The sequence below is a fragment of the Globicephala melas genome, chromosome 3, assembly GCF_963455315.2.
Source record: "Globicephala melas chromosome 3, mGloMel1.2, whole genome shotgun sequence".
NCBI classification, from domain to species: Eukaryota; Metazoa; Chordata; class Mammalia; order Artiodactyla; family Delphinidae; genus Globicephala; species Globicephala melas.
In genome coordinates this window covers 109,566,865-109,590,563 of record NC_083316.1, presented here as the reverse complement: position 1 = coordinate 109,590,563, position 23,699 = coordinate 109,566,865, and the positions used below count along the sequence as shown (strand labels likewise).

The window sequence follows — 23,699 nt, the reverse complement described above, 5'->3', positions numbered from 1 at the left end:
GTGGGATTTCTCATGACTTCTGCTTTTTAAAGTATTCACTCTCATTCTAAAATGGTATGCTATACACAAAACCATCAGTTTTATTCCAGAATATATCATCTTAGTAAAAAAAAGTTTTTGTATGCATGTACTGCCAATACATTTAAAAAGGCCCAAATTTTAACAAAAGATTAGACAAGTTCATCAGACAAGAGATCATAAATTATTTTGGCCGAAAAACAATCTTAAAAAAAAAATATGGGGCTTCCCTGGTGGCTCAGTGGTAGAGAGTCCGCCTGCTGATGCAGGGGACACAGGTTCGTGCCCCGGTCCGGGAAGATCCCACGTGCCGCGGAGCGGCTGGGCCCGTGAGCCATGGTCGCTGAGCCTGCGTGTCCGGAGCCTGTGCTCCGCAACGTGAGAGGCCACAACAGTGAGAGGCCCGCGTACCGCAAAAAAAAAAAAAAAAAGGGCTCAACATTCTGCTTGCAGGTTTCTACAGTGAGTGAGTGAGTGAGTGAGTGAGTGTGTGTGTGTGTGTGTGTGTGTGTGTGTGTAGATATATAGCTTTTTTTAAGGGAATGGAGTATGGTCTAGTCCACTTTTCCATGGTTGTGTAGGAACTACAATGTCCTTTCCTAGCAAAACAAGAAGTGCAAGGTCTGCATTTCCACCAACTCAATGCAAAGCCCCAAGAGCTTCCTGCAAAGTAAAGCCGGCACGGAGGATCCAATCAATGTCTGCAGCAGGAAAAATTAATGGTGCAAGAAAGGAGGGACTTGATGATGGATGGCTGGTAGGTGGTTCAAATTCTAGAAGTGGCCCTGCAGCTTCAGAACAGACATTTTCTCTGGTCTCAGGCCTGTGTGCCCTGACCCAGATCTTTAACCAATATGAAACTGGATGACAAGGACTCAGTTTGCTCAGAAGTCTGATTGAGTGCATCCTCCTTACCTGCTAAAAGTCTGGGTAAAATTTCGACACCAAAGGTGCAATGTAGTTGATTAGAAGTTTCAGCTGAGGCTAGAGTGACAGAACTGCTCTCATTTATTGACTCCTTAGACTTGGGGACACCTTCCTTATCAGTACTAACAGGCCATCACCTAGACCCCTGAAGTTAATATTTTCTACATCTTCTACTCTAGTGTCTGCTGAAGTGTCTGTTAATTCTTCCGTCTTCACTGATACAGATATGGCCTGATGAAAGGAGACTTGTTCACTCTAGGTAGCTGTAAGATGCTCATTTTGGGTCCATCCTTCAGAAAGGTCCTTAATAACTGTTTGGCCCTCAGTTACTGTCTTTGATTGACAGAAAACTTCTTCAGATGTGTTTTCTGAAGCTGCTTTACTACTAATGACAAAAAGTTCATGAAGTTCCTTCAAGGCTGCTGTTACAGATGAGCAAGATTCCTCTGCTGACTCTACAGAGGGCTGACAACTGCCACAGAGACTTAAGAGAAGGGGCAATTCCCATATTTCTTACTTGTTCCAGACATTTCAACATTACTTTCTAGAAGGTGTAAATCCTGAGTGGAAATGGAATTTTAAAGGAAGGGTTACATTTTGATGTTTCTACTTCCATCAAGGGATTATCCAAGGTGAGATAAGATGCACCGATGTTCCTGACATTGGTATTCTGACTGCCTGCTGAATTAATAAGCACAGCAACTAGGGACTGTTAAACTATATCTACTTCCATAAGTGTTTCTGAATTTGAGCAGCCAAAGCATCCTGAAGGTAGAATATTTTTCTCTGTACCCAAAAGGTCCACAGTCTGCTGCAGCCTGTCTCAATCATAAAGGAACTTTTGATCTTAAGCTTAGTTTGCTGAGGCCAAGTAGACATTTTATGGTAATTAAGCATACTAGTACATTGACGTTGGTGTGCCCACACTTATTTTGGAAGGAAAGGGGTTTTCAAATAACAAACTATTTTACTAATCAGAAGTCCACATCATTTGGCCTTATAACATCTCTATAGAATAAGTATACGATAACCACTGTTCAAAACCATGTCCTCAAGCACTTTAAGATCCTGAAATACCTAATGAATCCATAAAGGTAGAAAAAATTATTTAGTATTATTATTATTTTTTTTTTTTCTCACCATTGTGGCCTCTCCCGTTGTGGAGCACAAGCTCCGGACGCGCAGGCTCAGCAGCCATGCACGGGCCCAGCCGCTCCGCGGCATGTGCGATCCTCCCAGACCGGGGCACGAACCCGTGTCCCCTGCATCGGCAGGTGGACTCTCAACCACTGCACCACCAGGGAAGCCCCTAGTATTATTTCAATGTAGGAATATTTTGTATTAGGAAGTGGTTTGGTGTGGTGGGAAGTCAAATGTCTTACACATCAGAAGACCTACCAGAAAATTAACCCTGCCTCCTACTAACTGTATGAATTTGGGCAAGTCATGGGATATCTGTAAGTCTCAATTTCTTTTCCTATAAAAAGGAGATTTAGTCACATTTATCAAAATGATACACTGAATACAAAATGAGACACTGAACGGTTCAATGTCAAAGTGCTTTATAAGCAATGAAAAATACAAATGTAAGGTAGTACATTTTATACCATACTCTAAGCCTCTGTTATTTTGTAATCCAAAACTACTTAAGAAACATTTACAGTAATTAGTAACAGATTCTAATCAGATTCCAACCAGATTTAATTGGTTGGGTCTTAGATTTGATAAATCTAGATGAGGGAAGCCAAATGGGTTCCATTCCATGTGTCAACTCAGTGCCTCCTCAGTGTAGTGGGAAGTATTCCGAGACGACATCTGGAATTAAAAAGAAAAAGTGCTATGCCTGAGAGGCAGTGTCTGTCAGGGATATAGGATCTGTAGGTAAGACAAACCTCCTATACAAGTAGGAATCCTTATATGGAGTTAGCCAGCCACCACCAGACCACCTCCAGTAACAGGAAGTTCACTACTTAACCAGGCAGCCAGTTCTTCCTTATTATGGTCAATAAATCTTCTTCCAGAAATCTTTACCTACTAGTAGAAGTTCTATATACCATTTTCACTTGATCCTCACAATAACCATAGTTCTGGCCATTGCCCCAATAAAGAGAATTTCACATATTTGAACTGATTTTTAAAACTAATATGTATGAATGTTTTTACCTTTATTTCTCTGTATAAGGACTGAACTTCAGTGGATAATTCCACAGTCTGCTCTTCCAGTTGCTGACGACGTTGTAAATTAGTGGATATCTGAAGTTTCTCTGATTTAAGTTCATTTGTTGTACTTTTTAGGTGCTGAATTTGTTCCTGCTGGTCCTGTATAAGCTTACGATTCAATTCAATCTTACTGGAAACTGCATGAAAACATATTGATACGGTGATTAATGTAAGGGTATAGAAAATACTATAAGCAGCCTCATTCCAGTTTTATAGGTCTCTGTGGCATTCTCAAAGGCTGAGTTTCTGTGGGTCCCACCTACTGCAATAAAAATGCCACAAGAACCTGTCCAGCTCCCAAACCTGCTTGCTGTCCCCTCCTGAATGGGGCAGATATGACTGAGAAAAAGTACAGCTCATTTGTTACTCATCATTCAAAATCTGTTCTGGGGCTTCCCTGGTGGCGCAGTGGTTGAGAGTCCGCCTGCCAATGCAGGGGACACGGGTTCATGCCCCAGTCCGGGAAGATCCCACATGCCGCAGAGCAACTAGGCCCGTGAGCCATGGCCACTGACCCTGTGCGTCCTGCAACGGGAGAGGCCACAAGAGTGAGAGGCCCGCGTACCACCAAAAAAAAAAAAAAAAAAAAAAATCTGTTCTGCAAAGAAAGGAAACAGAGGAGAAGTGATGCCTTTGAGAAAAGAAACTGCATATACCATGGACTGGAAGAAAGGCTGTTCTTTGTCCACATAATAGTTATAAAATTTATGATAAAAAGCATATGTTGGGAATGTTGAAGTCTTTATAAGGAAACAGTCTCTATTACCTGTATCTAATTTGTGTTGCTTTTCTTGTTTTTCCTGGTTTACTTGTTGAACAGTTCTATCCAAATCTAGTCCTTGGAGTTTAGCTGCTTGTTGTGCAATTTTTCTTTCAACATCCTTAAGTTCCATCTTAAGAATAAATCAAAGTTATTTCCTTTAAGAAACTTATGCCATTATCATTATTCAAAATCTTTAAGAATTAACTGCTTTTACTTTTTAAAATCTAATTTGTAACTGCTCTCATATAATTTTAACAAATTTTCAAGGATAAAAATAAAATTAATTTTTATGATGAAATTAATTTAAATGATGTAAACAAAAGGAAGCAGACTAAAAATGAAAAATAAACAAGACTACTTCTTAATTCTCAGAACTTATGGATAATAAAATCTAAACTCAGGAATATAAATAAGCTAAGCAGTTACTCCCTGAGACTACCTGAAATTCAGGATAGGGAACTCTAAACACAATCCGTACCAGAATACTAGTTACTATCTTTAACACTCACATTTCATATTCAAACCACCATGAAACTAGTTTTATTCTGCCTTAAACTGTAGTAAACTTACCTGGAACCTCTCCATAATTGTAACATCTGTCAGACACACTTTAGCACTTTCTTCCTCAGGTATAATTGTACCCAAAAGTGTTTCCTGTTCTTCTATGTCATTCTTTAGGCGCTGTATGTCTCTGTTCACATTCTGCAGTTTGTTTCTTAATTCTGGTATTTCCTTCTCCTTCAAATCAATTATGCTTTGCCTTCACAGAACATACACAATTAAAAATAAGCAATCTAATGTTTTCTCATGATGAGATTGAGGTTATGTATTTTTGGCAAGAATACCACAGAAGTGATGTTGTATCCTTCTTAGGGCAACGCAACACATCAGTGGGTACATGATGTCAGTATGTTACTCTTAGTTAAGAAGGTGTCAGCCAGATTTATCCATTGTAAAGTTACTATTTTTCTCTATGTAATCAATAAGTATCATAGGAGAAATACATTGAAGAAAATGTAAATATCCTGTTTCTCCTCAAACCTCTGTCCACTGATTTTATAACTAGTACCTATTGACAGATCTTGATACCAGCAATTTTTACCATATTGTTTGCCAAACTGAAAGATATCTTACGAATTACCTGACCATACTCATCATAAGTGTCAAGACCATGAAAGACCAAGAAAGACTGTCAAAGACAAAGAAGAACTATGGTAGACTACAAGAGCCTAAGGAGAAATAACAAGTATATGCAATGTGGGAATCCTGAGTTGGATCCTGAAATAGACAAAGGATATTAAATAGAAAGACTGCTAAAATTCAAATATGGTTTGTAGTTTAATTAATAGAATTATACCAAAGTTAATTTCTTGACTTTGATAACCATATTATGGTTACATAAACTGTGAACATCAGGAGAAGCTGGGTGAAGGGTATATGTGAATTCTCTGTACTATTTTTGTAAATTTTCTGTAAGTCTAAAATTATTTCAAAATAAAAAAGTTTAAAAACTGATGGAAGGACAGAAGGAAGGAAGGAAAGAAAATAGGAAAGAAGGAAACCACTCAGTCAAATGCTACATGGGTTTATGGTACAAAAGCTGTTAAACCCACTTTACTGCTGCTACTCTAGCTAATGAATTACCATCCCTATGGCAGGTACTGGCCCCACACCTATTTTTGTTGATACCTCTGAAACAATAAAACTTGTATGTAATCTTTAAAAAAAAAAGCTATTAAGCTTTTTTCAGAAAAATCCCAAATTCTTAAAATCAAATTAGTATAATAAATTCAATTGGTTTCTAATGGGAGCCTTATAATAAACCAGAAACTCAAGGATTAGCTCTCAGATATTGTTATTACTTAATGATTTTTTTAAAGTCCAAACTATGACCAAGAAATGCCAACCTGAATTGATCTGAGTGACAGAGACCTGTAATTTTTTATACCAGAGGAATGAAAAAATTCCCTGAAGAAATATGAACATATTCAGATTATGAATAATTCATGCCCACATTACTTCCCAGTGTTATAGACCAGAAGTTGGTCTTAAGTTATGTACCCAGTACCTAGAAAGTGACAAAGCTATGATAGCCTAATGACAGTCAAGCATTCACTTGACTGGGACATTTTTGCAGAGAACTATAGGCATCCATTCAATTTTAACTCCATTTTCACATTTTCACACACACACAAAAACCCCTTATTGATGTGGTCCAGGTTTTGGTGCCTTCTTTTCTGATGATTACCTAAGACGCTAAAATAAGTACTCTAAGAAACAGTAAAGATATTTCCTGAGAGAATGGTTACTGAGCTCTAGTAGAGTTTTCTCTTTTGTTTTTTAAATTTTTCAGAAACTCAATTTTGTGACAGCATTTTTTTTCCAAGGGAATTTTATGTAAAAGGAACCAACTAACACAGATACAGTACTGAAAAAAACCTGTGGGAAAAATATGGAGTTTTTATTTAAATGAGGTGTTATAAAAAATGAACCCAAGTCAGTACTAAGAAACATGATAAATAGGTACATTTTCAGCTGAAATTTCATTCATGATGGTATGGGACATGCTGGAAGGGACATGCTATCACTTCCGTTGTACTTTATTGGTTACACAGACCAATCCTGGAACATGAGAGAAGACTAATACAAGAGTGTGAATACTAGGAGGCAGGGATCATTGGGGACCATCTTAGAGGCTGGCTACCACAAAGCACATCTTCTTGCATCTTCCCTTCCTTCTCTTCCTTAAACTCCTTTTCAGTTTTCCAGGACAACATACCCTCTGGGTTTTTTTGTTTCCAGAGTTTGTCTCACTTTCATCCAATGTATTAACATTAGATTAATTTTCCTAAAACACATCTTTCATTAAATCTCTTAGGATGGCTCCCCATCACCTAATAGAGCTATAACTAGGTCTGAACATAATTGTAGCTCTATCTTCCCTACTTATGTGAATCAATCACTACAAATAAGTTCTCAAACTCCAGATAATGTTTCTACTGCAGCACAGGTCTTACTCTCCTACTCTTTACACACACCCTCTCCCCTTTCCTCCTCTTAAATAAGTCAAACCACCTTCTCTATGCTTTACATCCCTCCTCCTACCCTGTTCTCAAAATCCTATTCTGATTCTGTAGTCCACTGGCTTCTCTCTTCCTAATTAATACATTTGTTTGAACCAATTAAGTACTTTATTAAGCCCAGCTTTCTATGTCTAATCCTGAGAGCTTTTCTCCTTACATAGACCATCAGCTCCATGAAGGTCATGTCTTACTGGTCTCTGTGACCATCTTTGTGCTCTGGGAGACACCAAGGCAATCATCACATACTTTCTGACTTGATTTTAGTTATAAATAGAAAATCATCTGAACTTCTTATACAAGCAAGGGAAAAATAAATAATAGAAATCATCTATGATTCATTCTTTCTGGAAGTGAGAAAAACATAAAAGTATAGTTTAAAATTTGTCTCTTGAGGAGAGCTTTCCGGTACTTTAATTCTTTGCTGGGTTTAGAAAGTGACACATAGTTATAAAATCTATCAAAATTTCTGCCCTCAAGCCAAGTCTCAGGAATGAAACAAACATACACAAATTAAAGATTATATCCACCCTGTGACTAGTTTAAGAAACAAGCTTATCTTGAAACAAAATAATTCTTTCTTATCACATAAATAACATGAGATGAGCATACTGGCTTAGAATCCTGACTTTAACCTTTATTCATTCACCTCTTGCTTACTGAATACCTACCATATGTTAGACAGTGGAATAGGTACCTCTTACAGCGCTGCTGTACAGGTACAGTAATAGTAAATCCCTATTCTCACCTCATGGGCACTAGTCCCAGCATTTCATCACGCCGCTTTTCTTTTTTCTTTAGTTCTGATTCTGTTGACTTGAGCTTATCTGGAGCAAGCCTCAGCTTAGACTGCAAATCATTGATGACTTCTTGTAATTCAGCTTCTGTCTGAAAAACTCTCTGACAGACAGGGCAACACGACTGGTGTTCATCCGTTAGCTGAGTAATGAATTGGGAGTAAACTGCCGTAGCTCCAGCCAGCATGGCTATTTAAAAAAATATATATATACTCCCAGTGAAAAGAATACAAAATACAGTTTTGTCAACATGGTTATATCCTTTTCTGTAAATACATGATTATTCTTCTTGCTTTATAAACACACAATGAAAGAAATCAAAATTCTGATATTTAAATCTTCCCAAGGGCACAATACATTCAGATTTGTAGAAATTATTTTCTGGTAACACACAAGTATAAAACTTTTAAAGCTTGTTATGTGCCAGAAACTATAATCTCATTTACTCCTCCCTAACACCCTACACGTGGTAGGCAATTATTAATGAATCTGAAGTACAGAAAGGTTTCGATAACTTGCCCAAAGTCACACAGCAAGTAGGTTGTAGAACCAGAACTGAAATTTAAGCCAACGAGCTCCAGAACCAAGTTTAAAAATCTCCCATCCTTAATAGTTACCTGTGAACGAAAATTCAAAAACATCAAAATGCCTTTTCTAATATAAAGTAGGTAACCTACCTCGTTGTTTTGAGGATTTTTCAATTTCTTCTTTAAGCCTGTCTAAGTTACTTTCAAAATCCTGGCTACCACAAACATCAAACAGTTTGTCTTCATAGCTGGACAACTTCTCTTCCTTCCTTTTTAGCTCATTATTTATATGATTTTTATTTTGCTCAGCTGAAGCCAGTTCCTTGCTAAAATAAGAATATGGATTACAATTTTAAAACATGAGAAATGAAAAGTGTGAGAAGGTAGATCCAAGACAAACTCTGCCAGAAAATATTACAAAGGTCTGCTGTGACCAAGCATTTTTTTTTTAGAAGTCATGGCAACAGTCCACTACTGCCTGAATCTACCCCTACCACATGGACTCACCCTGGTCATATGCCTGCTCCCAGAAAAATGTGTACAGATAAAACCCTGCTTGGTTTTGCAGGGGTTCATGGTCTTAGATCTTGGGTTAAGAGCCTCAGCAAGGAGAATATGCTTGCCAGATCTGGAGGGAAGAAAAAAAAAGGAGAACATTCTCCTAACTCTGGGTGGACCCTTTCACAACTGTACTTCCGTTCCCTCCTGTAAAAACTTTTCCTTTGTTCCCTCCTTGTTGCTGTCACCTACTTACAACCTGATCATTCACTGCCTCTCATTCATCAAAGACTTTGCTCACTGGTACAATTTATTTCCACTCCAACTCTTAAATATAATCCTAGCCAGCCTCCATGCCCACACAGATCAGGGGTTTTCAATTTACAGGTTCTGATGCATTAGGCAAGTCATATAATCAATTCAATGCATTGTATTCAGCATATTTTGAAAAATTAAGCATAATATGTAGAATATATTGGAGTAGATTGTGTGTGGTTAGGATAGGTACTATTTTAAGAAATTTGTTTCAGATAAATCTATGTGAGTGTACATGTGCCTCATCTTGATACTTCCCACTGTGAGTCACAGTAAAAATTTGGAAAAAAAATAACATGTAGATGATGTTCTCACCATCCTAGTCATTGAGCATTGCTCATTAAGATCACTATCTCAGCAGCACCAAACACGGTTGAACCCCTCCTTGAAAGACTATTTTCTCAAGGCAACCCAGACATCACTCCTGTCTTGTTCTCACCCTGGCTCCTGGGGCACTGACTTCGCTTGCTCCTCTTCCTTTGCTTGCGAACAGTTTAAATGTTGGTGTTTTCCAGGAGTCTAACTACAATTTTTTCTCTTCTCTTTGAATAACTCCTTCAAGTTGACATGACCTACTGATGCCAGTTATCGCTTACAAAGCAACAACTTCCAGTCTTCTGAACTTCAAACTCCAGTATTCTATTCCCTAACAGACATTTCCACAAGAAACACAAATTTAACATGGTCAAATCCACTATCTGCCTCAAAAATATGTGTGGAATTTTTGACCCTCTTATCCAAGTAACACTCAAGGTGATATTTGAAAAAATGGATCACTTTTTTAAACTGTGGGAAAAACATAAACTTTAACATCTTAACCATTTTTAATTGTACAGCACAGTAGTGTTAACTATATGCACATTGTTGTGCAACAGATCTCTAAAACTTTTTCATCTTGCAAAACTAAAATTCTATACCCACTGAAAAACTACCCCCCCTCCGCCCCCGCCCCCTGGCTACTCTGAACCTCCATTCTACATACTTTCTAAGAGTTCGACATCTTTGGATACTTCACATAAGTGGAACCAAGCAGTACTCGTCTTTTTGTGCCTAGCTTACTTCGCTTTAATATCCTCAAGCATAATATCCTCAAGGTTCATCAAGTCATAGCATATGAGAGGATTTCCTTCTTTTTCAAAGATAAATAATATTCCATTATACATACACCAGTTTTTCTTTATCCATTCATCCATCATTTAGGTTGCTTCCACCTCTTGGCTATTGTGAATAATGCTGCAGTGAACATGGATTAGCAAATATCTCTTTGATATCATGTTTTCAATTCGTTTGAATATATACTCAGAAGTGGAATTCCTGGATCATCTAGTTATTCTTTTCCTAATTTTTTGAAGAACCTCCACAGGTTTTCTACAGTAACTGCACCATTTTACACTCCCATTAATAGTGCAGAGGGTTCCAATTTCTCAACATCCTCACCAACACTTGTTATTTTGTTTTTTTTTCAACTTCTTATTTTATCTTTTAATTGAAGTATAGTTGATTTACAATGTTGTGTCAGTTTCAGGTATAAAGCAAAGTGATTTAGTTATATTATTCTTTTTCAGATTCTTTTTCATTATAGCTTATTATAACACACTACTATATTATCTGTTTTTTTTGATAATGGTCATCCTAAGTGGTGTGAAGTGCTATCACTGTGGTTTTGATTTGCATTTCCTTGATGACTAGCATCATCTTGAGCATCTTTTCATATGCTGTTGACCATCTGTATATATTCTTTGGAGAAATGTCTATTCAAGTCCTCTGCCTGTTTATTTTTTAAAATATTTATTTATTTATTTATTTGGTTGTGCCAGGTCTTAGTTGCAGTAGGCGGACTCCCTAGCTGTGGCATGTGAACTCTTAGTTGTGGGATCTAGTTGCCTGAGCAGAGACCGAACCCGGGCCCCCTGCGTTGGGAGCTCGGAGTCCCAACCACTGCACCACCAGGGAAGTCCCTCTGCCCACTTTTTTAATCTGGGTATTTGTTTTTTTATTATTGAGTTGTACGAGTTCTTTACATATTCTGGATACTAACCCCTTATCAGATATATAATTTGCAAATGTTTTCTCCCATTCTGTTAATTGCCTTTTCCCTGTTGATCGTTCCCTTTGCTGTGCAGCAGTTTTTAAGTATGATATAGTCCCATTTGTCTATTTTTGCTTCTGCTGCCTGTGCTTTTGGTGTCATATCCAAGAAATCATTGCCAATTTCAATACAATGAAACCTTTCCTCTATGTTATCTTCTAGGCGTTTTATAGTTTCAGGTCTCACTTTTTATAAAGGAATATTTTAATCCTCTCACTTAGTTCTGCAAACTTTCAAGGAACAAGAAGCTGAACTCACTATCTGTTACCATTTTACTTAATTTGTAAAATATGGGAAAATCAAAGTCAATTAATAAGACATACCACTTCGTGACAATAAATGATTTCAAAACAATTAAAAGTGAAAGCATGAAAAAAGAGACTTCTACTACATCTTCAAATGTTGTAACTACTTACTTCAATTTCGCAAGTCTGACCCTGGTCTGATTAATTTCTTTTGATTTACTATGAAGCCAGTCTTCAAGCTGTTTTTTGTTGGGAAAATATCCTAACAATGAAGTTAATTCATCACTGTGCCTAGATTTTATTTTTCTGATTTGTTCATCTTTGTCAGCCTATAGGAAAAAAAATCGTTTAAAAATAAAGCTCAATATCTCCACATTATATAAAGAACAAAAATAAATTTTAGATTGATTACAGTTCTAGGCTTAAAAAATAAAACTACAAAAATGCAAGAAGAAAATATAAAATTTCTTCTTTTTTTAAAAAAATTTTGGCCATGCTTCACTGCTTGAGGAATATCTCAGCGCCCCGACCAGAGACTGAACCTGGGCCATGGCAGTGAAAGCACCAAATCCTAACCACTAGGCCACCAAGGAACTCCTGAAAATTTCTTAAACTCTTAACGTGAGGATGGACTTTCTAAGCCATTAGAGAAAAGAATAACAAGTCTGATGATATAAAAATTAAAACTTCTGTATGGTATATGATAAAAATTAACAGCAATGTACACGTGTGTGTTTCTGTGTATACACTTCTGTATTATTATTTCTTTGTAATTAGAAAACAGTTTTTAAACTTGAAAACTTTATATTAAGTTCATTTAACCCCTAAAGTAAAAAGCCAATATCAACTAAATACTTCACAGTGTAACGATTATGAATGTAAGATAAGCTATTTTAAATACCAGAAAGTATAATTAGAACAAAAAGAAAGGTCATACTTTGTCTTTGGTCAGCATCTCCATCTGGGTACGTGTTGCTGTATGATGATTTAACTGCTCCATCTCCTGGTCCAATTTACGCAGGGTCCTGTCTAGATCTGCTTTCTCATTTTGAAGGCTTATTACTTCTGTTTTTAGAGTTTCTACATTGCTGTTTTTCTCAGCTTTGCTTAGCTCACGTTCCTTAATAATTCAAATAAATGAACAGGTTTATATGTGTTGTGTTAAAATAATGACAAAGTGTATTAGAAATCAGCTACTCCTCAGGATGGTCAAAATATTACTGTTTGATTTTATCCAACAACAGAAAAAGCAGAAGTAATAAAATTTTTAAGAAAGATCTTATAAAGTTACCTTACTATTTTATAACAGTAGAGACTTAGTAAATAAATCTGGAAGAGTCAAACAGGAGGGAAAAGTGAAAATTAGTGCAAAATTAAGAAAAATATGCTTAAGTATACAGTTTAGTGACTCTTCAATCAATAACTAAGCATTTATCAAGTACCCATGTAACTCACTACATTGCCTGGCATATAGAAACTAAAAATCGTGTGATATGGTCCCTGAACAGTATCTCCCCATCACAACAGGACAATATCGTGCTAAACTGACAAAAATGTATGCTAGATGTTAAGTTTGGGAGTAAATAGAAATGTTTAAATTATCAAGATGGGACCTGAAAGTGGCATTTGCCAAGCTTTAGGATGCTTATTTTGGTAATGGAGGTGTGAAGGAAGGGAAGAGATTAGAAACAAAGAAGAAATTTTGGAAATTCATGAAAGGAAGAGGTGGGCTAAGAAAGTTTCTACCCCAGAAGAAGTGATAACACAGCAATAATCATATAAAATCTGTAGTGTGTGGAACCTAGAGGGAAAATACTTTTTTTTTAAACTTAGGTAAGTGGTTCTCAATCAAGGTACTCATAAGAATCACCCAGTTCTGTTTTGAACACATTTCTATGGCCCACTCTTAGAGATTTTTATTTGGAGGGTTTAAGGTCTAAGCATAAGTTTTTTATTTTAAGTTTCTTTAGATGATTCTAATTTTCAATCCACCAGGTTCCAGGAGCAGAGTTGGGTCATTAAGATATTCAGATAAATTCATTTTACATGAGATTGATAGACAAGGTTGACATTTTTATTAAAATGCCATAATCTCAGGATTAGCAAAAGGTAAAATACTTCTAAATATCTTATACCTTAAAATTATTAGATTGCTCAAATAGTATCTTACAGCTTTTGTGAGCTCCTGGTCCAGTTCAAGAATTCTGTCTGAAGATCCTTCCAACTGCTGTAATTCATACTTCACATTTTTCAGCTCACTCTGCTTCTTAGTTAGGATTTCTGATTTTAGCTCTATTATTCTTCCCAGTCCAGTTTTCTTATCCCTTATCTCATCTATCTGTTTTTGTTTCAGAGTCTCTTTTTCTGCAAAGTCATTCTAAATACATAATGAGAAGCATGAGCATTAACAATTTTTTCACTAAAAACTTCATTAAGAAAAAGTTTCTTTGATGCAAAAGTAACACATGCACTCTGAGGAAAATATAGAAAAGCATAAAAAAATATAATGATCATAACCCAGAGATAATCATTATTAACTTCGAGCAAACTTTTTCTTTACAATTAGCTTTAAAAAGAAATTTTACTTAAAATCAAATAAAAAACATAGGTCTATATATTCTTTGTACTTTTATACTTATAAACTTTAAAAAATTTGCTTCCATAAAGGTTTTATTCTACCTCATAGCAAATTTTATCCTAACACTAATCCAAAAATATGACAAAATAAGGTCAATCCCAAAATTAAAACAATTCAACTAGACAATCTGATACAAACAAAAGAAAATAACAGTATTTACCATCAGTTGCCTGGCAGTTTCTGCTTCCTTTTCTTGCCTCTCTCTCACAAGTTTGTGAAAATTTTTTATCTGTCTCTCATTGAATGGTCCATGCTCAAAGCCATCCAATTCTAGTTGTGTTGCCAAAGACTGAATTAATGAATCTCTAGCTCGCATATGTTCTTGATGACGATCTGCTTGTAGCTGTAGACGACCTTTAAAAAACACAATCATAGTAATTCTTTTATCAGATATTTTAAAAAATAAAAGAGCAAGATCTCTTACATCCTTTGCTCAGTTTCCCCAAATGGTAACTATTGTATTGAGATGTAGTAAGAAATACATATTTGGTTTTTGTCCTTGGCTCCTGGTACAGAGCTCCAAAAACGCTTAGAATTTCTCAGTGATAGGGGTGAGAGGAGTATCTTTGGTTATTCATTATAAGTCCCTTTCAACTGTACCTGAGTTTATTCTAATGAGGTGACTCCTGGAGAATGGGACCTGGTCGTCAGAGGAATCAGCTCTGTGATTAGAGAGTAGGAAGTTTCAGTATCCACCCCTCCCATTTCTGGGGAGGGGCCGAAGTCTGAGTTCAATCACCAATGGCCAATGACTTAATTAATCATGTCTACATGATTACTTCCATAAAAACCCTAAGCAATGGCATTCAAAGAGCTTCCAGGTTGGTGAATACGACATGGAGGTGCTGAGTAAGTCGCGCATGTGGAGAAGGCATGAAAGCTCAGTGTCCCTCCCCCATACCTTACCCTATGCATCTCTTCCATCTGGGTGTTCCTGAGCTATATCCTTAATAAACTGGTAATAGTAAGTGCTTCCCTGAGTTCTAGGAGCTGTTATAGAAAATTACTGAACCTGAGAAAAGGGTTGTGGGAACCCCTGATTTACAGCCAGTGGTCAGAAGTACAGGTGCCAGACAACCTGGGACTTGGGATTGGCAGCTGGAGTGGAGTGGGAGACAGTCTCATGAGACTGAGCCCTTAATCTGTGGGGTCTATGCTAACTCCGGACAGGGAGTGTCAGAACTGAATTAAATTACAGGACACTTAGCTGGTGTTCACTGAGAATTGGAGAATTGCTTGGTGTGGAAAAACCCACACACCTGGCGTCAGAACTGTTGTTGAGTAGAAAAACTATGTTTTCTTTTAGTAATTTGCAAAATTATAGTATATCACAACCAGGATACTGACACTGATACAATCCATCAATCTTATTCTTATTTCCCCAGTTTTACTCATATCTGTGTGTGTATTAAGTTCTACATAATTTTATCAACTGTGTTGGTTCTTATATCCACCATGACAGCCAAGATACTGAACAGTTCCAATACCATAAGAACCCCTCTTGGTTTTTTTAAAACCATAACCACATTAGCCTTCCTCCTGCTTTTCCTCCTACTGGGTAACCCTGGCCACCACTAATCTGTTCTACATTTCTAAAATTTTGGCATTTCAAAATGTCATATGAAGTGGAAACATACTATATATAATCTTTTGAGACTTTTTTCACTCAGCATAATTCCCTGGAGACTTGTCATTCATGCAGAAAATGTGTAATATTATAATAGGGGAAAAGACGAAGTAAACACTGTCTCTTACCCTGTTCAACAAGTAGTTCTGATTTTTCTTCATTGAGAAGCCTAGATTCTTTATTTAATTTTTCCAGTTCACGCTGACATTCTACCAGTCTCCTTTCTTTCTCCCTAACTGTTCTCTGGTGATTGTGATATAAATCATTTAGCTGCTCATCAGACCCTTGAAAAATCTGTGTAGAACCAAAATAAAGAGCTTTAATGTATAACAAGGTATCAGTCTGAGGTACAAAATGTGAACCAAAGCTTATTCAATATCCTTCTTTTTAACATAAACATGGAAGTAACACAAACATCAAGATTTGTATGTTTGTTTCAAAATATGACTGTCAAAATGGAATCAAATGAGGTTCATTACAATAATCTGAAAATTCTGAAGTAAAACAAAATTCTACCACCACAAACCTTTTCCATTTTCTGTTCCAGTTCACTATTATCTTTTTCCATTTGCTTCTTTCGGCTATCCAAAGCTTTAATTTCATTGTCGAGTCTCATTATTTTAGAGAGATTTTGTTCAATTTCTTTTAGACGATTCTGAAAATAAACAAACACCCTACATAAACAGAATTCACTATAGTTTATACTGCAAATAACTGAAGATAAATAACATGTCCCAGGACCAGGCACTTAGTAAAAGTGATCTCATTTAATGGTAACACTGCTATAAAGGGAGCACTGAGAAACTGAGGATCAGAGACATTAAGTAACTTGTCCAACTCCTTACAGATAGTAAAGAAAAGCAGGAATTTAACTCCCTTCTAACTCCAAAGCCCATCCCCTGCCCTCAACAGCTCCCACAAAAGTCATTCATTCATTGGGTACTTGGAGCCACATTATGTAAAGTACCACATTTTAAGAACTTAATCCTTGGAACTTCCCTGGTGGCACAGTGGTTAAGAATCCGCCTGCCAATGCAGGGAACATGGGTTCAAGTCCTGGTCCGGAAAGATCCCACATGTCATGGAGCAACTAAGCCCATGTGCCACAACTACTGAGCCTGTGCTCTAGAGCCCGTGAGTCACAACTGCTGAGCCCACGTGCCTGGAGCCTGTGCTCCCCAACAGGAGAGGCCACCACAATGAGAAGTACGCGCACTGCAACACAGAGTAGCCCCCGCTTGCCGTAACTAGAGAAAGCCTATGAGCAGCAATGAAGACCCAACACAGCGAAAAATTAAAAAAAACAGAACTTAATCCTTAAAAGACTAACTATTTGATTTATTTAAAAAGAATTAGAACTACTGAGTGGACTGGAAACTCATGGTGCATCACAAGTGAAATGTGACAAATGATCTCAGTGGCCTGCTTCCAGGAACAGCTGGTTGCCTCATCTCCTAGGAATATGAGTGACCTGGCTCAGAGTCTTCCCTCCTTGGATACTCTTCTGGTGTTTGCCTCTAGGCTGACCAACTCCTCTTCTAAGACATTTTTAGAACCTAATTTTTAAACTAACACATTATTACAGATATCCATTGTAAGCTTTCATAGCTGCACCAAAACGCATCCTCAACTTCAATGTCATTTGATAAATTATACTAATACCATATCTTATGATTTGTATATTAATAGGTAACACGTTATCACCACAGAAACTTTACTTTGTTCACCAATGCTTCCTCAGCACATGTAACAAGTGTTCAGTACGTTAGCTGAAAGAGAGATTTGAAAAAAAAATTTTTACCAATAATAACAGTCATAGCTATCATCGATCAAATGCCTGCTATACTGCAGACATTGTACTAGGTGCTGCCATACATTCCCTCTAATCATTATGACACTACAGGCAAACCTCAGAGATATACTGGGTTCAGTTCCAGACCACTGCAATAAAGTGATTATTGCAATAAAGCAAGTCACACAGTTTTTTGGCTTCACAGTGCATATAAAAGTTGTTTACACTATACTGTAGAAGTGTGCAATAGTATTATGTCTTAAAAAAAGTGTTCATATTTTGATCTCTTCCCATGAATCACGAATGTTCTTAATGGCATCTAGAATGGTGAATCCTTTCCAGGAAGTTTTCAGTTTACCCAGATCCATCACTGGAATTACTATCTATGGCAGCTATAGCCTTACGAAATGTATTTCTTAAAAAGATTTAAAAGTCAAAATGACTTCTTGATCCATAGGCTGCAGAATGGATGCTGTGTTAGCAGACATGAAAACATGAATCTCATTGTACATCTCCATGAGCACTCTTGGGTGACCAGATGCATGGCCGATGAGCAGTAATATTTGGGGGAAAAAGAAAATCCTTTTTTTTTTCTGAGCAGCAGATCTCAACAGTGGGTCTAAAATATTCAATAAACCATGTTGTAAACAGAGATGCTGCCATCCAGGTTGCTCCATTTATAGAGCACAGGCACAGTAGATTTAGCATAATTCTTAAGGGCCCTGAAGATTTTCGGAATGGTCAATGAGCACTGTATGGGAGTATGGGAGATGAGACTGGGAGGCAGGATGGTATAACAATTAAGACTACAGGCTCTGGGAGCTGGAATGATTGGACATCTCTATGTAAAGAAGTAAATCTCCATAGAGCTGATTCACTTTGCTGCACAGCAGAAACTAACACAACATTGTAAAGCAACTATACTCTAATAAAAACTAACTAAAAAAAAAAAAGGAAGTAAATCTCAACCTTACCTCATACCATATTCAAAGTTAACCTGAAATAGAACATATACTTAAATATTAACAACTGAGGCTAGAAAACTTCAAGAAGAAAATCTTTGTGACCTTGGGTCAGGCAAAGATTTCCTAGATAGGAAACAAAAAGCAAAAACTATAAGAGAAAATTTTGATATACTGGACTTCATCAAAATTAAAAACTCCTGCCCTTTGAAAGCAGTTAAGAAGAAAAAAAAAATTTGCAAAACACATACCCAATTAGGGCTTATATCCAGAATAATTAAAGAACTCTCACAGCTTCAACAGTAAGACCAAAAACAAAAACAAAAAATACACACACACAAAACCTATTGAAAACAGGCAAAAGATATGCATAGACACTTTACCAAAAACGATATTCAAATGGCAAATAAGCACATAAAAAGATGCTCAACATTGATTAACATTAGGAAAATGCAAATTAAAACCATAATGAAAAAAGAAAAGCTGCTCAGAGATTCTATCACACATCTATTTTAATGGCTAAAATACAAAGCTGATAATACTAAGTGCTGACAAGGATGAAGTGCAACTGCACTCTTGTACATTGCTGTGGGACTACCAAATGTGCCACTTTGAAAAATAGTTTGGCAGCTCTTAAGGTAAAACATACACTTAACACACAACCTAGCAATCCCACTCCTAGGGAGTTACCCAAGAGAGATGAAAACATATCTCCAAACAAAGACCTGTACACAGAAGTTTACAGCAGGTTTGTTTGTAATAGCTAAAAGCTGATAACAACCTGAAGTCCAACAACAAAGGAATGGATGAACAAACTGTAATATATCCTTACAATGGAATACCCTCAACAATAAAAAGGAATGAACTACTCGTACATGCAACCACATAAATTTAAAAGCATTATGCTAAGAAGTCAGACACAAAAGGCTATATAATGTATGATTCCACTGATGTCGCATTCGTTGGAAAAGGCAAAACTATACTGACAGAAAACAAATCAGGGATTACCAAGGGCTGGAAATGGAGGTAGGGGACTGACTACAAATAGACTTGAGAGAACTATTTGGGGTGGAAATGTTCTATATCTTGACTGTACTGATAGTAATGCTACTGTATGCATTTGTCCAAACTCATCAAATCATATACTTTCAAAAGGGTGGATTTTACTAAATGCAAATTATATTTCAATAAATCTGACTAAAGAAAAAAAAAGTATCAGTTTAGGAATCAGAGAAGCCTGGAATCAAATCCTGGCTTTACCCCTTACTTCCAACGTGAATACCTGTGCCTCACTTTTCTCATCTATGAAACTTCACGGGGTTACTGTGGGGCTCACATAATACATTTTAAAGCACTTTGATCAGCAACTGGGCATACAGTAGGCCCTCAATGAATGGGACCATTCACATCACTTGTGAAAAAAATTCTGTGTCACAAAATATCTTTGAACAATCTAACAAAGAGAACTGGATTCATTCTTAAGAGCAATAAATATTAACACCTCTGTTATGGTACCCTACTTCTCAGAAACTACTCGGTTTCTACCAATGTTTTCACTGTATTGTAGAAGCATTAACATTATCTTGGAGGTTCCCTGATGGTGCAGCGGTTAAGAATCCACCTGCCAATGCAGGGGACACGGGTTCAATCCCTGGTCCGGGAAGATCCCACTTGCCACGGAGCAACTAAGCCCATGCACCACAACTACTGAGCCTGCACTCTAGAGCCCACAAGCCACAACTACTGAAGCCCGCGTGCCACAACTACTGAAGCCCGCACACCTAGAGCCCATGCTCCGCAGTAAGAGAAGCCACCGCAATGAGAAGCCCACATGCCACAACAAAGAGTAGCCCCTGCTCGCTGCAACTAGAGAAAGCCTGTGCGCAGCAACGAAGACCCAAAGCAGCCAAAAATAAATAAATAAAATAAATTTTTTAAAAAAAACAAAAAACATTATCTTGGCTTAGATCTTTTGTGACATCTCTAGCTGCTTCATTCCTTAAATCCAGCCAGTAACTAGATGCTGGGGATTCCTTCTTTGACATCTGTGTTTTGGCTCAAACCCCAGAGCGCAAAACACAGGCTCTATCTCCAGAGCACACAACCTAGTAAAAGAAGCTAAAACAAATAGAAAGACAACAAAAGATATAGCAGCAGAGTGTTCAAAGCTTAGGTGTGTGAAATAAGACAAAAGAATCAGGCACTTGGGCTATAAGGTGCACAAGGATCATGAAATTATGTGTGGAAGAATAAATAAGAGGGCCAGAGGGTGCTTTTGAACTTGAAAACAAATTTCTCAAGCCATTTCCATTGAGGGCAAGAAAGGAAAACAGGGCTAAGTGGGCCAAGGTCAGGATAGGATGTGGTGGTATGGGAATAAAGTAGTTTATGAGAGAGTTCGTGAAAGTGTAGGAAATCTGTAAAAATGGGAAAGCATGAATTATAGTGCAGTACCGAAATGGAGCTGTCTTCTGGATGGCTGCTGAGAAGATGATCTGATTCAAGCTTTATGCTGAGTTCTATGAAGGGAAGAATCCTTTTAACTCAGAGCTAAAAAAAAAAAAAGGACTTTGGAAATCATCCACTTAATAAATATTTACTGAACCACCTGCTAAGTGTCAGGCACCAGGCTAGGCTCTAAAGATACAGAGAGTAAGATTAAACCCTTGGACTAGCCAAAATTAAATACAAATAAAGAAATAAACAAACACCTCAACGTTTGCTACAGCCTTGTTTAGAATCCTGGCACTGCTCAATAAATACCAGGTATTATCACTTAGCTCTACCCTGACATTATTTCCTATACAAATGCTCCATTTCAACTATGAGGATTTCCTTGATACTGTTCAAAGACAGCCTGCATTTTGCTGTCACCATATCTGTAATTACCAATCTACTTAAGGTCAGCAAAATGGTACGCCAAATTCAGTCCTATGAAATCCTCTCTGGCCACCTCAGACTTTCTCTTCTTTCCTCCTCAAAGCTCTCACAGCTCTTGCCTTTTTCTGCCTTATATGTGCTTGTCATCTTTCCAACCAGGAAAGTCTGAAGAAAATAAAATGTGTTCCAATATCTTGGTAACTACCACAGTACCTACACACAGTTATTAGAACAACTACTTCTAAAATATAACATACTTTTTCTCACTCTTATGTCTATTGCACTAAATTCTAAACCCATTAGGCTCTTCATAATCTGACTGCAAATCCTAGCTCCCACTCCTTTTACCTTGATTTACTTAACCCAGGCTCTTCCCCACAGTCCTGTTTTAATAAGCTCGTATTTGTGAATATGTACATATATACATGTGCATGTTTGTATACACACATATAGTGTATTTGTGCAAGAAAACCCACTTGATCATAAGATATATGTGGGAGGTCAGACATGAGGAGTAGGAAGAGCATCTCTTACTTTTCAACTAATATTCTTCCATATTTTTTTCACTGTGAGCACGTATTAGTTTTATACATACAGGGACTTCCCTGGTGGCAGAGTGGATAAGACTCTGAGCTCCCAATGCAGGGGGACTGGGTTTGATCCCTGTCGGGGAACTAGATTCCACATGCACGCCGCAACTAAGAGTTCACATGCCACAACTAAGGAACCCTGGAGCTGCAACTAAGGAGCCCACATGCTGCAACTAAGGAGCTGGCAAGCCACAATTAAGAAGCCCGCCCACTGCAGCTAAGACCTGGCGCAACCAAATAAATAAACAAATTTTAAAAAAAGATTACAAAAAACAAAACACAAAACAAACATATATAAAATAGCTTCTAGTCTGTCAATTTGATTTTTCCCCATCTTTATGGCCCAGATCAGCTTCTCCCTTGAAGGTCTTGTGGTAGTTTTCCATTCCAGGCTATCACTTTTTTTTTTTTTTTTAACAATCCAGGTCTTTTATTTTCTTTACACCTATCATGCCATGAATTCATAGGGAATGGGTTCCAACAGTTCAGGCTCTTTTCCATTGGTTCTCACAAAGTGTGCTTCTCTGGGTGGAGAAGGTTGGCACTTCAGCTAAACCTAAGTACCTTTCTGCTTGGCTTCCTTCTTTTTCTGATCATTTTCCTTCAGATAGTTTCAGGAAGCTATCTTGGCTCTTAGAGTGCTTAATATGCTTGACACGCACACTAATTCTCTTGGCAAGAATCTTGCCCTTAACTTGCTTATTTACAACAATGCCAAAAGCACGCTGGGTAGCACTGTAGACTCTTCCAGTTTTGCCATGGTAACATTTGTGGGGCATTCCTTTTTTTTTTTTTTTTTTTGCGGTATGCGGGCCTCTCACTGTTGTGGCCTCTCCCATTGCGGAGCACAGGCTCCGGACACGCAGGCTCAGCGGCCATGGCTCATGGGCCCAGCCGCTCCGCGGCATGTGGGACCTTCCCGGACCGGGGCACGAACCCGCGTCCCCTGCATCAGCAGGCAGACTCTCAACCACTGTGCCACCAGGGAAGCCCAGGGCATTCCTTTTTGAACAGTGCCCATTCCCTCAATATCTACAATATCACTTTTGTAGATTTGCATGTATGTGGCCAAAGGAACACCTCCATGTTTCCTAAAAGGCCTAAAGAACATATTGCAGGTGGCCCTCCTCTTTCCCTTTGTGTTGGTCATGTTGGTGAATTGCTGGAAGATGGCAGTTTCATCCCAAAGGCCAGGCCATCACTTTAGAAATCACTTTATTGAGATGGAACTCACCTACCATACAATTCACCCATTTAAAGTGTACAATTCAACATATTTTAGTATATTCAGAGTTGTGAAACCATCCCCCATGACATTTTCACTTCCAGAAAAGAAACTCTGTGCCCTTAAGCAGTCACTATTTATTCGTCTCTACCCACTACCCTAGGCAACTGCTAGTCTATTTTCTGTCTCTATAGATTTGCCTATTCTGGACATTTCAAATAAATGGAACAGCATCATACAATTATGTAGTCTTTTATGATTGGCTTCTTTCAATTAACATGTTTTCAAGGTTCTTGCCTACTGTAGCTTGTATCAGAACTTCATACTTTTTTAAAGCTGAATAATATTCCATGTATGGATATGTCACATTTTATTGATCAGTTAATGGATATTTGAATTGTTTCCATTTTTTGGCTATTATGAATAATGCTGTTATGAACTTTCCTATGTAAGTTTTTGTATAGATGTACATTTTAACTGCTCTTGGGTATAAGATACCTAGGAGT

At 37.5% G+C, this 23,699-nt stretch overlaps 1 protein-coding gene and 2 pseudogenes across 7 annotated transcripts in view; all 3 read right to left on the bottom strand.

The window, feature by feature from the left end:
- Positions 1-23,699, bottom strand: part of RAD50 (RAD50 double strand break repair protein) — a 234,168-nt gene that overhangs the window by 41,692 nt on the left and 168,777 nt on the right. For all 7 annotated transcript variants that reach the window (XR_009563465.2, XM_060296199.2, XM_060296200.2 and 4 more), the window contains 11 exons: positions 16,271-16,399; positions 15,873-16,038; positions 14,278-14,471; positions 13,650-13,856; positions 12,417-12,599; positions 11,651-11,808; positions 8,483-8,658; positions 7,757-7,994; positions 4,499-4,688; positions 3,932-4,058; positions 3,109-3,302 (listed from right to left, as the gene is read on the bottom strand). Coding sequence is in view for 6 of the 7 variants with exons in the window: in XM_060296199.2 (XP_060152182.1) it covers positions 3,109-3,302; positions 3,932-4,058; positions 4,499-4,688; positions 7,757-7,994; positions 8,483-8,658; positions 11,651-11,808; positions 12,417-12,599; positions 13,650-13,856; positions 14,278-14,471; positions 15,873-16,038; positions 16,271-16,399 (1,962 nt within the window). In the remaining variant the exon portion in view is untranslated. The remainder of the gene's footprint in view (positions 1-3,108; positions 3,303-3,931; positions 4,059-4,498; positions 4,689-7,756; positions 7,995-8,482; positions 8,659-11,650; positions 11,809-12,416; positions 12,600-13,649; positions 13,857-14,277; positions 14,472-15,872; positions 16,039-16,270; positions 16,400-23,699) is intronic.
- LOC132596965 (regulatory solute carrier protein family 1 member 1-like) lies at positions 553-3,040 on the bottom strand (annotated as a pseudogene).
- LOC115860155 (large ribosomal subunit protein eL21-like) lies at positions 22,417-23,500 on the bottom strand (annotated as a pseudogene).